General features: G+C 37.0%; 1 protein-coding gene across 5 annotated transcripts in view; it reads left to right on the top strand.

The window, feature by feature from the left end:
• The window catches only part of SLC4A4 (solute carrier family 4 member 4), a 351984-nt gene that overhangs the window by 330059 nt on the left and 6330 nt on the right, over positions 1-15595 (top strand). For all 5 annotated transcript variants that reach the window (XM_023253060.2, XM_019829398.3, XM_019829396.3 and 2 more), the window contains 4 exons: positions 4776-4844; positions 7525-7698; positions 10326-10487; positions 13996-14092. In XM_023253060.2, the coding sequence (XP_023108828.1) occupies positions 4776-4844; positions 7525-7698; positions 10326-10487; positions 13996-14092 (502 nt within the window). The remainder of the gene's footprint in view (positions 1-4775; positions 4845-7524; positions 7699-10325; positions 10488-13995; positions 14093-15595) is intronic.

Genomic DNA, 15595 nt, shown 5'->3' with positions numbered 1-15595 from the left:
CAGACTTAGCGGCCTCAGATGATGTAAGTAATTTTCTCCCTGCATTAAGCAGGGTGGGTAGTTGTTGCTTGAGCCTACTTATGCAGGCTTACTTTGAACATGAAATTTGTGACCTCTGTTTTGATCTCTTTGCTGCAGTCTGTCTTTTTATATGGAAGAGTGTAAGGAATCATAGCGTATTAGCTTTAAGTTCATGAGGATACCCCGTGACCTTAGCTAGCTGCAGTCATACGTGCCTCAAATCCCACCACAGATTCAGTACAGAACTGCGGGGAAGCAGGAAGAACTGGCTTCCCAGACCGGTTAAACAGTTTAGATCTGTGTCTCTGCAGCAGAAACACTGCCTGTTAAGCTAGTGTTCTGTATGGGGAAACTGGGGGAGACCACAGAGCAGCAAAAAAAGATGAAAGACAGTTCCTAGAGCTTTCTTTTCTCATTCTTTTGGCAAGCTTAAAGAAATAAAGATCAAGTAAAGTTCACTGCTACTTCTGTTGCCTTTGCTTGAATTAGTTCATTTTTAACATGAGGCGTAGCCAAAATTTGTCTTTGAGATTTGTTTAGGGTTCTAAAATGTAGAGGCTAGCGTTTAATTTGTATCTGGCAAGCATTTGTCGAGCTCCTACAATATGCCACACATTGTGCTCAGTAACAGGGAAACGAGGAGAGGGGATAGTGAGGACGAGGAAGATGATGGTGGTAATAGCCGCTTACATTTACTGAGGTTGGCATTGGACCAAGAGCTCTGCACGGATTTTTTTTTTTTATTTAGTTCTCCAATAAAACCTATGAAAAATGTACGTATAATTGCATCCATCTTACAGATAAAAAATATATATAAATAACTTGCCAAGTCACAGGGTTCTTAAATGGTAGAGCCAAGATTTGAACTCAGGCAGTTCTGACTCCAAAGCCTGATCTCATAACCATCATGGTTTATTGCCTTTTAAAATAAAACAGTATTGCCCTCAGAGAACTCATTTACTTTCATTTCCCATGAGTTGATCTTCCCCAGCTTCTTTGATCCAATTTCCAGTTCTCTTATGTAGAGAGAAATGTGACATTTTCACAAACTCTTCATCATAAGTCACTCCATGGCTTCTTCAATGACTAGGGACCAGATTGTAAGGCGGCAGCTTCCTTATGGTCCCAGATTTTTAAAGCTGAAGGGCATTAGGATGTTATTTTCATAACGTATTCCTGAAGACAGTCACTATAGTTGAAAGAACAGCATTGCAGAGCTTATATAAAACCGAGGCTTCAAGTCTGACCTTTGCAACCATCCTTCTGGCCTATGCTGCTGCCCTACCCCCACTACAGAGGGACCAGAGGGGGCTAGGCTGGGCAGTTGCTAGTGATGGTTCTGATGCAAATAATGACATCAATACCACATTTATCATTTCTTGAGTGTCTATTATGAGCCAGGCCCTGAACTAGGTATTATGTAATCTTTATCATAACCACTGTATAGATGAGAATAGTGGAAATAGAAGGGGACAATTTTCTCTGAGTTATACAATGAGTAGAGCCAGAATTGGAACCCAGGTCTGTCTAACTTCTATGCTTCCATGTTCTCAATCAGTACCTCATTCTGAGTTTTACACATACACACACATACACACATACACATACAAAATGATTATTATTCTGCTGGGAGGCTTCACTCCTCTACTGAATTCTGTACTGTGGACAACCCACTACCGTCTACCTTTCTTATTAAATTTACCCTTTCACATTTTTTTTATGGGAATATTCTAACACTATCAGAAAATCAAAGAGAGGGCTAAGTAAAAAAGAGTGCAACTACATTCACTAGAATTTTAAAAATTTGGGGATGTAGTCTGAGTATGTGGAATCTTCATTGACTTCAATTTAATTTTTCTATCTGGTTGTAGGATCAAGCATTTAACTTTTTCATTTTTAATGTTTATTAAAGGCATTATAATATTTATTTACAATTAAGCCTTTTGGTTTTCTGGGTACGTTTGTATAATTTTGTTTGCATAATTTTATCACTTGGCATTTCTTGAAGTGCCTGTGAATCTAGTATTCCTTGTGTTTTTTGAGTTTTTATTTCTCCTGTCTTGCTTTATAAAAATGTCTACCTGCTACTGCTATGTATATTATACTAGTTTAACTTAAAATGGGATCACATCTTTTTAAAACATTCTTTTTTTTCTTCCTTTGGGAAATTTCTGTTGTGATGCATTTTTAAGGATTGACCTTTTGATATGACTCATGAACCAAATCCAAAAACAAAACAAAACACCAAAATCCTCTAACCCAGTAATTCTGTCAGGTTTCATCAAGATTTCCAAACTGAAAGATTTTTATTAAGACACACTGTACTATCTTAAAGAAAATGGTCAATTTTGTAAGACATCTGTATCACATTAAAGATGACCGCAAAATTGAATCAATAGCCTTCCTTATATGTGCTATTTCCTTTTCACCAAAGAATATTTTTTTAAAAAACACCATCATGGGGCACCTGGGTGGCTCAGTTGGTTGAGCGTCCAACTCTTGATTTCACCTCAGGTCATGATCCCAGAGTTGTGGGATTGAGGCCCACATCAGCATGGAGCCTTCTTGAGATTCCTCCTCTCCCTCTGCCCCTCTCCTCAACTTGTTCACTTTTTCGCTCTCTGAAAAGAAAGAGAGAGAGGGAGAGTCTGTTTCTTGGGGGGGGGGGGGACAAAAAAAAAAAACCATCATCATATGTAAGGCTGTTATCCTACCCATACCCCATTCTGAGTTAATGGTACCTTCTGATTTTATTTTATGGTAGATTTGGTGAAATCTATCATAAATTCAGAGAGAATGGACCCCAACACCATAGCACAACTTTCCACCACTCTGGTGCTAGAACTGTAATAGAGAAAATATTTGGCTAAACTTAGGGGAGGGGTGGAGATAAGGTTCAATATCACCTTTGTGATTACTTTCTTTCAAGCCAGAAAAAACACTTCACCCAGATTAAAAAGTAACTACTACAGGATTTCTAACTAGTTGCCCAACTGTAAAAGAACTATACTTCTCTTTTCCCCTTCTACCTTTCTTTCCTTCCCAAGGTATTAGAAATGAGATAACAGGAAAGGAATCATCATATATTAAAGGAAAATGGGAGTGCCCTTGCCTGCAAAAGACATTTTAAAAAGTTTAAAAATGAGTGAAAGCTATGAAATGGTTTCTTTGTTAGTTATTTTTTGGTCAGTTCGTACAGAGGAATGGAAATGTGCACATTCTAAAGCAAACAAGGCACGTGTCAGACCTCAGGTGCTTGAATGTGACGTGCTCACCTCTTTGTGGTGACTGTTAGGTATTACAGCACACGTGGCTTCCCTACCACTCCGGCCGCCCCTCCCACCCCTTCAGCATTCAGTGTCATTTTTTTCTGAGATCAAGCTCAGATTAGCTATGTTACAATTATTAGCTTTTTTCTAGAAGAATCATGTGATATTCTGTGTAAATAAATATATGTATTACATATAAATTTAGTAATTCCTATAGCTAGCCAATAACAATTGGAGATAGTCATGACATATTTTGAGTATACTAATTCCCCAGTAGGGGTCAAAACTACAAAACTGTTTCATTTTATTTATTTGTTTGTTTGTTTGTTTGTTTAATGTTTACTTATTTTAAGAAAGAGAATGCATATACATGGGGGGAGGGGCAGAGAATCTTCTTGCTCAGCGTGGAACCCGACACAGGGTCTGTCTCAGGACCCTGAGATCATGACCTGATCAAGAGCTGCTTAACTGACTAAGCCACCCAGGTGCCCCAGATACAGAACTGTTTTAGGTAATTACAAGGAGAGGCTGGTAGAAATTGTGCTTCATTTAATACATGTAATAGTTCTTTAAAAATTACTCTGAAGTCATACTGTTTTCTGGCTACAATAGCCTCCTTTATGTAGAATTGGTAAGATGGGACTTAATTGATTGTGGTTTTTGAAAACTGAAATTACTTGCACTTCTTTTCAGAATCCAAGCTTGAGAACCTTTTGTTGTTTAAATAGAAGACTTCCCAGAAACAGAATCATCCTTGTTTCCACAGTACTCAGGACATTTCAAAGGTCTAGGAATAGATAAAACTCAGGGAAGATGGCTTTGCAACTTCCCATTGTTAAAACACTTTGTATTAGTACAAAAGGCTCTTGCTAATTAATGCATTAAAATTATTAATTCACTTTTTAAAGATGTGTATTACTACATGTGTGTAATGAGTTGCTTCTGTATGCTCAATGCTCCTTTTAAGCAGTGTTCTCATTATTTAGTCCTCTTAATATTCCTTAGAGAAAGAAAGGGGACAGCCATTTCATGTTGGGTTCATTGAGAGAGGCATTTACACACCAAGCCAATAGATCATTTGGCAAAAATTATTAAGGAAAAAATCAACAGGCTGTTGGAAAGGAACTTGGTCTCAGGAGCTAAGCAACCGTCTGCTTCTCTTTCTACCTCACAGTCCATGCAAACATCTGGTTTACATAATCTTTCCTTTTAAGGGGAAAGGAAAACAAACTTTTTTTCCCATTAAAAACTTATTTTTTGAGGTCATGCATGCTCATTGTTTAAAAAAATGCAAACAGGATCAAATGAAAGTTGAAAGTCTCCCTCCATTTATTTCTAGCACAGAGTTTAGAAGTTTATCACGATGAGTATTATTATGTCCTATCTTTTAGTTTCAGATTTGGCTTTTATTTAAACTATACTTCTTCATTATTGTTTTTATTATTGTTGTTTTTAACCTCTCTCTGACTTTTTTTTTCTTTCTAGTTTATTCCCATGCCTGTACTGTATGGCGTGTTCCTGTATATGGGGGTAGCATCCCTTAATGGTGTACAGGTAACTTTTCTATAGCAATCTAAGTATAGTTGTATTTTTTCCAGTAGTAATAGTAGTCCAGTAACAGATCTCTGAGGAAAAGTGCTACTCAATAACTGCTGAGTTTTTTAAATGCATATATTTACAGAAAACAAACTGGTGGTTGCCAGAGGGGAGGTAGGTCGGGGGATGGGTAAATTCGAGAAAGGGAATTACCAGTACACTTATCATGATGAGCATGGAGTAATGTACAGAATTGTTGAATCGTTATATTGTACACCAAAAATAATATAACACTGCATGTTAAAGAAAGAAAATGCATTTGTTTGCTACTTTCTCTGCCAAACACCTGCTTTTTATTTGAGTTAATTAACAAAATTAATTTGTGTTAACAAATGTTATCATACATACCCATTCTTGAAATAAGCTGTTAAAGGTCATTTCACTAGGAAAGTGAGAGAGGACCTAGGATCACCTTCCTCCCTCCCTTCTGTCCTTCCTCTTCTCCTGCCTTCATCTCCAGAAAGAAATCTAACCCTTCCAGTGTGCTCTTCAAGATCCTATTTATCTCTTCGCCTTTAAACTATTCTAAGAACAGGCTGTTATTTGATTTACTTTTCATATGGCTGTGATCAGTGATCAAAAGTTTTGAACCAATAAAAGAATAAAGTCAATGTGGTTTAGTGCTACTTTTGTCCAAAACTTCAGCTATCCACAATTTGGGTAAAACTGGCCCCCTTTAAAAAAAAATCATTAGGAAGAACTTTGTAAGGGACTTTGTCTTTCAATTGAGGTTTAATTTAATTGGCACCAGGAAACTGGAAGTACTTCTGCTGTTTTCTGGCACCTTGTTAATTGTAGCCTTATTTAGCACTTACTAATGTTTTAATGGGAAAAGACGGCATGTTCTGTGAACATCATAAGAATTCATTTAAACCCCCTCATAGTAGTCCTTGCTTTCATTTATTGAATTTAGATTAATTTGGTTTTAGAGTCAGATAGAGCTGGGCAGGTGGCCAGACCCCCAAAAGCAGACAAGGCTATTTTATTTTCCCTTCTTTAGGTCCCATTAGGATATTTGTCACAAAATACAAGGTGGTTCTTCATAGATTGGACTAGATGAATGTGAATGGGGGTTTACTTGTGCCTGTGAAACTTTGGACAAGTACAGATATATAAAAATACTTTATTTTTACCTGGCATTGTAAAAGTATTCTTTTTTTCCCTCAATGGAAAAATATAAAACTAATAATGGCCCCCAAACTAATAGTTCTTTTTTCTTTTCTCTTTCTTTCTTTCTTTTTCTTTCTTTCTTTCTTTCTTTGTTTCTTTCTTTCTTTCTTTTTCTTCCTTCCTTCCTTCCTTCCTTCCTTCCTTCCTTCCTTCCTTCCTTCCTTCCTTGTTTTTGTTTTTGCCTTAATAAGTCAGTCTAGATCAGAAGTTAGACTTTATGTCTTTAACTGATGATTGGAGCTCGTTACATGTTTATTAAACAGAAGGCAAAAAAAAATCAAGAATTTCCTAGTGATGGGGAAAAAAACCTTTGCTAAAGGGACAGCTAGTGGATTTCTTGAATTCAGCAGTGCTATTGCCCCTATTGCCTTTTCTCTTCACTTTTCTCCCTATTCTCCCTCTTTCAGACCTTTTGGCAAGATTTGATTTAGCAAGAAATTTTGTAACACAATCTTTATAAACAGCAAGGCCCCCTCCAATGAAAAGTAGGCCTGGATGAGAAAGAAAGTTTGTTACATAGCAAATAGCTTCTGAGCAGCTTGTCCATAACAGTCTTCTTTACTTCTACACTTCTCCTTTTCCTCCAGAAAGAAAGCAGAAATACTGTTTCAGAGTTTTATTACATCATAATTCAATTCAGCAGCTATTTACTGAATATCTTTTACTTGAAAGATCCTATGGTAGGTACTGAAATATCATTCTTCTCATCATCATCAACGTAAACTCAGCAGTTAAGCTTTGAGGCACAGTACCTGGCACAGAGATGCTCGGTGGTCAGTTTAGTACCTGTTTCTGCACAGCACTGTGATAGCCTCCCCTAGGTTCAGATATCTGGTTGTTGATACTCTGAAACTGACTATAAAAGTCCTATGGCTTTTCTTTGAAAAGAAATGGTAGTGAACTGCTGCATGTTATTAGTTAAGTTATGCCGTAGATAACTAGTGTGGAATTTACGAAAATACCAATGCATTCCCATTTTCAAGTTGGATGCTTCCTTTCTATCCTTGAAACATCCCTTAAACGCATAAGATGCATAGTAGCATCCTCTCTTCTTTCAGGTAAGGTGACTGAGGCAGAGTAAGATACATGAGTTACATGTCTTCCTTCAGCACATCATGACGAAATTAGTCACAAGATCCTCTCTCCCAAGACTCAGATAGTAAAAATAGAAAGGAAGAGATGAGCATCTAGAATTTATATTTGGCTTTGTGACTTTATTCTTTGGTAGCCACTTTATCTCATATATCTACATCACATTCCTGCAAAGTAATAGGAATAGGAAGACTCCTCTTATGTCTCACTGTGCTGGACTAAATTTCTGCACTCCCTGACCAATGTCCTCTGGAAGGGATACTGCTTGCCTAAACTATAGTATATAAATCACTAATCATTAGTTAGGCATTGTGGAAATGAGTTTGCATATCAGCTCTTGAAGTAATACAGTTGTACTCTCTTCTTCCCTCCCCAGTTCATGGATCGTCTGAAGCTGCTTCTGATGCCCCTGAAGCATCAGCCAGACTTTATCTACCTGCGCCATGTCCCCCTGCGCAGAGTCCACCTGTTCACTTTCCTGCAGGTGTTATGTCTAGCCCTGCTCTGGATCCTCAAGTCCACTGTGGCTGCTATCATTTTCCCAGTCATGGTAGGGATTCCTTTCCTTGAGCCTACCCATCAAGTCATACCAAGACATTTGTTATTGTAATGTAGAAGACATATACGTCTTCTCTGTGTGGTTCTACTCTTTTCCAGCTTTGACCAAATAACTTTGCATTGATCAGTTGTAATTTAAGGTTCCTATGTCTGTGGTCATCTACACTGGACTTTAGTGTCAGACTCAGCTGAGTTCAAATCCCAGTACTGGTTTCTGCTGATCAGGGAGCCTTCATGAGCTGCCATTAACTTGTTCATAAAATGGGCATGGCATTAGTATTGTTACTCTGAGCATCACTAATAAATATCAAGTATAGAGCACAGTGCCTGACATTAGGTAGACATCAGTGCACATTAGTTATCTTTAAAATATTGTATAATAGAATCAGTCTAAATAACAAAGCATAACGCATTTCAGTCCAAGTAATAAGAAAGCAAGTTTGGCAGCTTCTGACAGGTCATCCAGTGACTTAGAAGAAATGGAGTGAGAAGTGCAGTTTTTGAACTGCTTGCTGGTTTGCATCAAGCTAAGTTTAAGGGTAAGTCTGGGCTCTCAGATGATGAGAAGCAAGGTAACATAACTAACATTGCACTTAGAAGTACAAGTGAGGGGCGCCTGGGTGGCGCAGTCGGTTAAGTGTCCGACTTCAGCCAGGTCACGATCTCGCGGTTCGTGAGTTCGAGCCCCGCGTCGGGCTCTGGGCTGATGGCTCAGAGCCTGGAGCCTGTTTCCGATTCTGTGTCTCCCTCACTCTCTGCCCCTCCCCCATTCATGCTCTGTCTCTCTCTGTCCCAAAAATAAATAAACGTTGAAAAAAAATTAAAAAAAAAAAAAAGAAGTACAAGTGAAAGAAGTAAAAAAGGAAATGCTAGGTCTATTTTTGGCTTTATCACTAAATTTTATACTTTACCATAACTTTCCATTTCTTGCAAGAAAATGTACATGTGTACACTTGAAACAAGTCACCACGCCAGCCTCTCAGTCTGCTTTGTCTCTCCCACAGAATTTTCATACACAGACCATATTTTATTTTTTATAAAAGTCCTCTTACTCTTACCCAAGATTATTATTTTATCCTTTTTTTAGTATTATTTATTTATTTTGAGAGAGAGAGAGAGAGAGACAGAGACAGAGAGAGAGAGAGCGCGTGCATGGGAGAGGCAGAGAGAGAGGGAGAGAAAGAATCCCAAGCAGGCTCCACACTGTCAGTGCACAGCCTGATGGCTCGATCCCACAAACTGTGAGATCATGACCTGAGCCAAAATCAAGAGTTGGACACTTAACCAACTGAGCCACCCTGGTGCCCCTAATTTATCTTACATGTGTTTGTTGTTTGTAAATTTTTTTTTCTCCAAGGGAAAACAAAAAGGAAGGAGGAAAAAAAAATTATATAAAATACTACTGATGTTTGTCATATTTTTTTTTCACTTATATCCCTTTTTTCCCCTTAAACTCTGTTAACTTACTGGAAAACACAATGAGTGTGAGAAATGACTCCCATTTGCCCATTGGTATAGTCTACCTATTAGTTTTGCTACAGGCAGGAAAAATAAAGTAAGGTCTGCATAAATTTGAAATGTATACAGTAAATCACTTAATGCTGATGCTGTAAATAATAATAATAAATGTGTTATCTGTATAAAGTATTTTTTACTTTTCCAGAGGTTTTGTTTGATCACAAAGCAATAGTATAATATCAGTAGGGTAGATGTTGTTAATTTCTCCTGGAGATGAAAAATGGACATATAGAGAGCATGATGTGGATAAACCCAACTGTTTAATTTGAGACAGTCATGACTCCTATATCCTAGTACATACTAATTTTATTCTTGAGCAAAGGCATCTTTAATGTACTTTTACAAGTTACTCTTCAAGGGCAACTCATAGAATCAAAGATACGTATTTTAAGAATACCGATTTTAGAGGTAGACAGCTGGGGGCCCTTTGTATTTTGTTTTCTGGCTTTGTGATTTTGGATGTCTCTAAGCCTCAGTTTCCTCACTTGTAAGATAGAGATCATAATATCTACTTTTTGAGTTTGTGGTGGGAATAAATGAGAAAAATACCGCCTAAGAGTTTAGCACGACATCTGTCATGCAGTAAGTTTTCAGGTCGTGGTAGTGATTGAAGTCACCCAGTAGATTAAGTGGTCTGTGCGTACTCAAATGCTGTCTCATTATTAGTACCTTGAAGATGTTTTAGTGTACTGTATGTCATACAAATTTTCTTGATTTTAAAAAACCTGCATAATGTTTTAATTTTGAATAATTAGAAATCATATGCAGGCTGTTTTTTCCCTTTAAACTCTCAGCCATTTATTAAAAATCTGACATGGAAGAAAATGGTTTAAAAAATAATCCTTTTGTGTTGAAATTCTAAGTGAATGTGATCATACATTTCAGTAAACAAAGTGAGTTTGACTTAGTACTTTTATGATCCAACTTCCCCATAAAGAAGATGTTTATGGTCCACTTAATATAAATCCATATAAGCAAGATGAGTTCTGTCATATTCTCGCCTTCTATAAGTTTCTACTGCCTTTGATAGAGTAGTGTCAATACTCACCATGACTTTATCTGACCTTGTTTCTTTCCTACTTTCTGTATTTGTCCTTGTAGATCTTGGCACTTGTAGCTGTCAGAAAAGGCATGGACTACCTCTTCTCCCAACATGACCTCAGCTTCCTCGATGATGTCATTCCAGAAAAGGACAAGAAAAAGAAGGAAGATGAGAAGAAAAAGAAAAAGAAGAAAGGAAGTCTGGACAGTGACAATGATGATGTAAGGCTTTCCAAAATTCCAAAGTAAAGCTAAACAAATAAATGTGAGACATTTATGGATGTCATATATATATTATACTTTATGTGAGATGAATTCAGAGAATTTACCTGGCTGTGTTACATGCCAGTCTTCCTTTGCCCTTTATTTAGTTTTTTTTTTATATTTTCTGAAGTCTTTCTATAGCCATTAATATACTGATAGCAATAAAATGACTCCCCCCACCACCAAAAAAAAAAAAACCACATCTAAAGAACTCCAATCTCCCATTTCACAGATAAAAAGAAAATTTGCTTCATAATGCTGTAAAATGTATTTGCTTTACTATTGATAATCCAGGGTTTAACTTTGAGATAATAACTCAGTTTTATGTAATTTTAAGCCTGATGTATACAAATACCTGTGACCTCACCTCCTGTGATCTATGTATCCATTTGAGTAGGCACTCAACCAAAGTCCTCTGCTGTTGTACTTACCCTCACACTGGACTTGAAGATTATTTCTCTGTGACCCTTCAAGGAAAAGGAAAGGGTCTTGGAGCCTAGGGTCGTTTTACAGAATTGTAGTTGTCAGTTTTGTAGTACAACTGATCCTCCTGCAATTGGGCGATTAAGGTTAGAGAAATAAAACTATTGCCATTTTTTCATCTTTAGTTTAGGAGACCATTTCATGGGTGCTGCAGTAGGGGTCTGTAATCAGTGCTAGGAGAAAAGCTGGGATTTTTACACACACACACACACACACACACACACACACACACACACACAGGATAAAGGACTGCCAAAATGACACTTTCTATGTGAAGATTTTTTCTGGATTTTACACAGTACAGTATCTGCATTCTAGTTGGATCCCTGGTAAAGTATTCTAAAGTGGGAGTATAGTTAAGTTTTGCTGTCTACTCTGTACTTGATCATTTTGATTGACCATACATACTTGTCCTTACTTTCCATAACAGCTCCTTATAGTGTATGTTTTTGTTCCTATTTTACAGGAAAATTTAGACTGAGAAATGTTAAGTCATTTTTCTGAGTGTACACAGCCATAGTGGCAAAGCCAAAACTCTGATCCAGGGCTGTCTGGTTATTTCCAGCTGGTCAGGCTGTCTGGTTGTATTTTTTTGTGGAGAATTTAGAAATAGTACAGTGAAGGAAGGCAACAGACACAATTGGATTTCAGATAAATTGATCCAATAAAAAAAAGTCTAAATATGTGAGACACATTTAGCTAAAGAGAAAAAGAGTCCAAGGGAAGTTTTGTGACTGTCATCATCCATCTTCAGTGAGAACAGGTATATAGATTTTCTGTTTCCAGTGATGACAGAAAAAGGGAATGTGTTTAAATTGCAGTACAGATTAGAGTGAAGTGTTAAAAAGAATGGTTAAAAAATGTTTACACATTCAATAGAAATCAAAATTTGAAATTAATTTCTAGGCCACTCAAGACAAAAAAGGGAACACTTGAAATACTGACATAATTAAAGTAATATTTCATCTTGAATTTTCTAAACAAGTATGCCAGTTTATATACATGGACATCAAACTTAAAATTTATTACATATAACTAATATAGAAAATAATATTGTAGAATCCTCATCTCTAATAGTTTTTAAGAAAAAAAATAAACTGTCAACTTTTGGGGGTGTTTTAAATTTATGCTCTCTAGTTCAAAAGTTGTATCAAATGAGCTCCTGAGAAGTTCTTCTAATTCTTTGATTCAATTTTCAACAGATCATATTTTATTTAAACAATGCTATTCTTTTATTAATGATATTTACTGTTTCCAGCTCTGTATTTCCAACAGATTTCTTGAAGATAATGTGTGCTACTTGTTTCTTTTCTTTTCCTCTTTTTCTTCTTGCCCCAACCCCCACCAAAAAACAACAAGCTTGTGTATTTGTCTTAGTGAACTCAACCAGGCAATTTGAGTACATGTGTGTAATAAGTTCTGTGTGTTGAGCTTATTATTTGGGTGCTCTTTATCTGGAAGGTGACTCTCCTAGTGTCCACCCGGTAATCATGGATGCTAGGATCCATGGATATAGAGAGCCACAGAGGAGCATGGGGGTTACAGCACATTTGTGAGCAGAAGTAGTGAAAAATTATGGCTTGCCAATATTTTGAGCCACTCAGTCATTTTTGGACCTTCCTGTAGGCTATGATTAAGGGTTGGCTTCCAACCTGTTCATCCATAAATGCTATTATTTGGGGAAATGTTTGAAATACTGTGATTAAAACTGGTCCTTCTTGACATTCACATAAAGGTACATGCATGTGATGTCTTCATTTTTTTTTTTTTTGGTCAATTTAAATGCAATATCTTAGTCCCTTAAAATCATATGGTGGCTTATTACCATCTTTAGATTCACCTTAAAGGAATTTTCAATGTATGTAGTAGTATGTAGTAGTAGTTAAGGTTTATTTTTTCTTTATTTTCTTTGATCTCTAGTTCTTACTCCCCTCCCCCCATCTTTCTGCTAAAGGCCATCTCTGGTAGTTTCAGTTAAGGGATGGATTTTATCTTTTCAGTCTAAACATAGACTTGGATTCAATATAATGATTTCTTTAAAAAAAGTAAGGTGGTAATCCTGTGAAAATCTGTTATAGTTTTGGCTTAGGTGACCTGTTGTTGTTTTTTTAACATTTATTCATTTTTGAGAGACAGAGCTCAAGTGGGGGAGGGACAGAGAGAGGGAGACACAGAATCGAAGCAGGCTCCAGGCCCTGAGCTGTCAGCACAGAGCCTGACATGGGGCTCAGACCCACAAACCAAGAGATCATGGCCTGAGCCAAAGTCAGACACTTAACTGATTGAACCACCCAGGTGCCCCATGGTGACCTGTTTTCTTAAACAGCCCCATGAATAACTCCCTAGTACCTTCCTTTTGATTTTTATTTTCTCATGTTTTGCTAGGCTTTCAAATATATTTGGTACGAGCAAATTGAAATGAAACTTTAACTATAAAATAGTTTTGCTAGAGTATTAGAGTAAGAAGGAGAGGTTTATTTTCAACTGTACATACAGGGCTCCTTGATCATGAATGTTAGTCTTCTGTCTTGGAAAGAAAGATGAGTCCTCATTTTCTTGAACATGGAATCAGAAAGCATAAATGAAACAAGAATTGTAAGCCCATGTTATAGTCCAGGAAGTTTCCTATGCTAGATTTAATGTTTCATATTGAGATTATTTTCCTTATGCATGTAACAAACCCATAGATATTTGATGATTGGGAATCCAGTTTATGTAAGCTTTACACTTGTTTTCATTTGTAGTGATATCTATTTGGTGTGGTTCTAGTTTTAATTAACTCCATTGACTCAGAAGAGAGGAAAACAAATGTGAGAAAGACTGTGTAGAATTTGAAAAGTTAGCAAGTAAAAATGATTATATCAAAGTATTTTCTCCTTAAGACAATGTGAATGATATTATGATAGATTTGATCAGTACTGGGAAGTAAAGAAGGGCTGTATTGTAAAAACTTTCTAAAAACTGTTACAAATTTCTTTCACAGTCTGACTGCCCATACTCAGAAAAAGTTCCAAGTATTAAAATTCCAATGGACATCATGGAACAGCAACCTTTCCTAAGAGATAGCAAACCTTCCGACAGTGAGTAGAACTAACCTCTTTCATGACTGCTCAAATATGATTTGTACTTGCAGAGAAAAATCTTTAGAATTATCATTTAATTTCCCCTCTATTTTCTTCCTGTTTCTCTATTTGAAGATTTATACTTCATTATTATAAAACTCCATTTTTTTACAACCTTGAGCTTCACTCTTCTTTCTTTTATCCATAACCTTCTAAGTTTTTGTTTGGTAGTCTTTTCTCTGACCCAAGTTCCCACCAGTTTCTTTCAATTGCTAAACTCATAGCCATGTTTTTAATTGATTTTTCTTTTTTTTTCTGCTGGTATTTAGAATTGCAGCTTATAGTACTACATCACTGTCTATTACCGTTTTGTCTTCCTTAGGCTTTATTTAGCCGATGACCAAATGAGCTCAAGAGAGAAATTGCATCATAGGGCTCTAAATGATCGGTAAATCAGTTGTCCGTATTGAGAATTTGGAATAATTGTTATTTTCAATTAAATTAGCAATCATAAAATATTAACAAAACTTTTTAGGTATTACTTACAAGATATAGTACATTTCTTCCTAATCTCTTTATTCCTTTCCTGCTATTTTAAAAACACCTTTTTAAGTGGACTGGTTTTTCAGGGGTAATAGCCTGGTGACTAAGGTGGAACGGTTTCTGACATACCATCTTTTGTTTTGTAATTGAGTTAACAGGCCACTTGAAGAAAGGGGAAAACCTCCGAAGTAACACTAGTGAATAGCTCAAGCTTTTCCAATATCAAGTAGCAGTTGCTTCCAAACTACTTTCCCTTTGGGTTCTCATTTTTTTTTTTTTAATTTTTTATTTTTTTTAAATTTTTTTAACGTTTATTTATTTTTGACACAGAGAGAGACAGAGCATGAACGGGGGAGGGTCAGAGAGAGGGAGACACAGAAGTGAAACAGGCTCCAGGCTCTGAGCTGTCAGCACAGAGCCCGACGCGGGGCTCGAACCCACAGACCGCGAGATCATGACCTGAGCCGAGGTCGGCCGCTTAACCGACTGAGCCACCCAAGCGCCCCCTCATTTGAAGAAAACGTATTCTTTCAGATCCAGATGTACTTCAAAGTTTACTGATCTGTTATGAGAAAAAAGACAGTTGAGACACTTTGACTTCTGTTTGACAATGCCACTTCCACTTCAGGAAGAGGTTGCCAAGAAAAGTGTGAAATGAATGACTGTTTATGAAAATTGGGCATATTAGTTTCCTGTCGCTGTGTAACAAATTACCAAAACATTCAGCAGCTTAAAACAACAAATATATATTTTCTTCTATAGTTCCGGATGTTCAGGAATTTAGGAACAGCTGATTTAGGTGGTTCTGGCTCTAGCGACTCGTGAGACAGCAGACAAGCCTTTGGCGGGGGCTAAGCTTGAAGACAATGGGAACTGGAATCTGCTTCCACGTTCATGCACAAGGCCATTGGCAGGAGGTTTCAGTTCCCTGGACCATGGGCACCTCCCCGTAATATAGGTTCCCCCAAGCCCAGTGAG

The sequence above is a fragment of the Felis catus genome, chromosome B1, assembly GCF_018350175.1.
Source record: "Felis catus isolate Fca126 chromosome B1, F.catus_Fca126_mat1.0, whole genome shotgun sequence".
Lineage (NCBI taxonomy): Eukaryota > Metazoa > Chordata > Mammalia > Carnivora > Felidae > Felis > Felis catus.
Note: the sequence above shows the minus strand (reverse complement) of the source record. Positions and strands in the feature narration are given on the sequence as shown.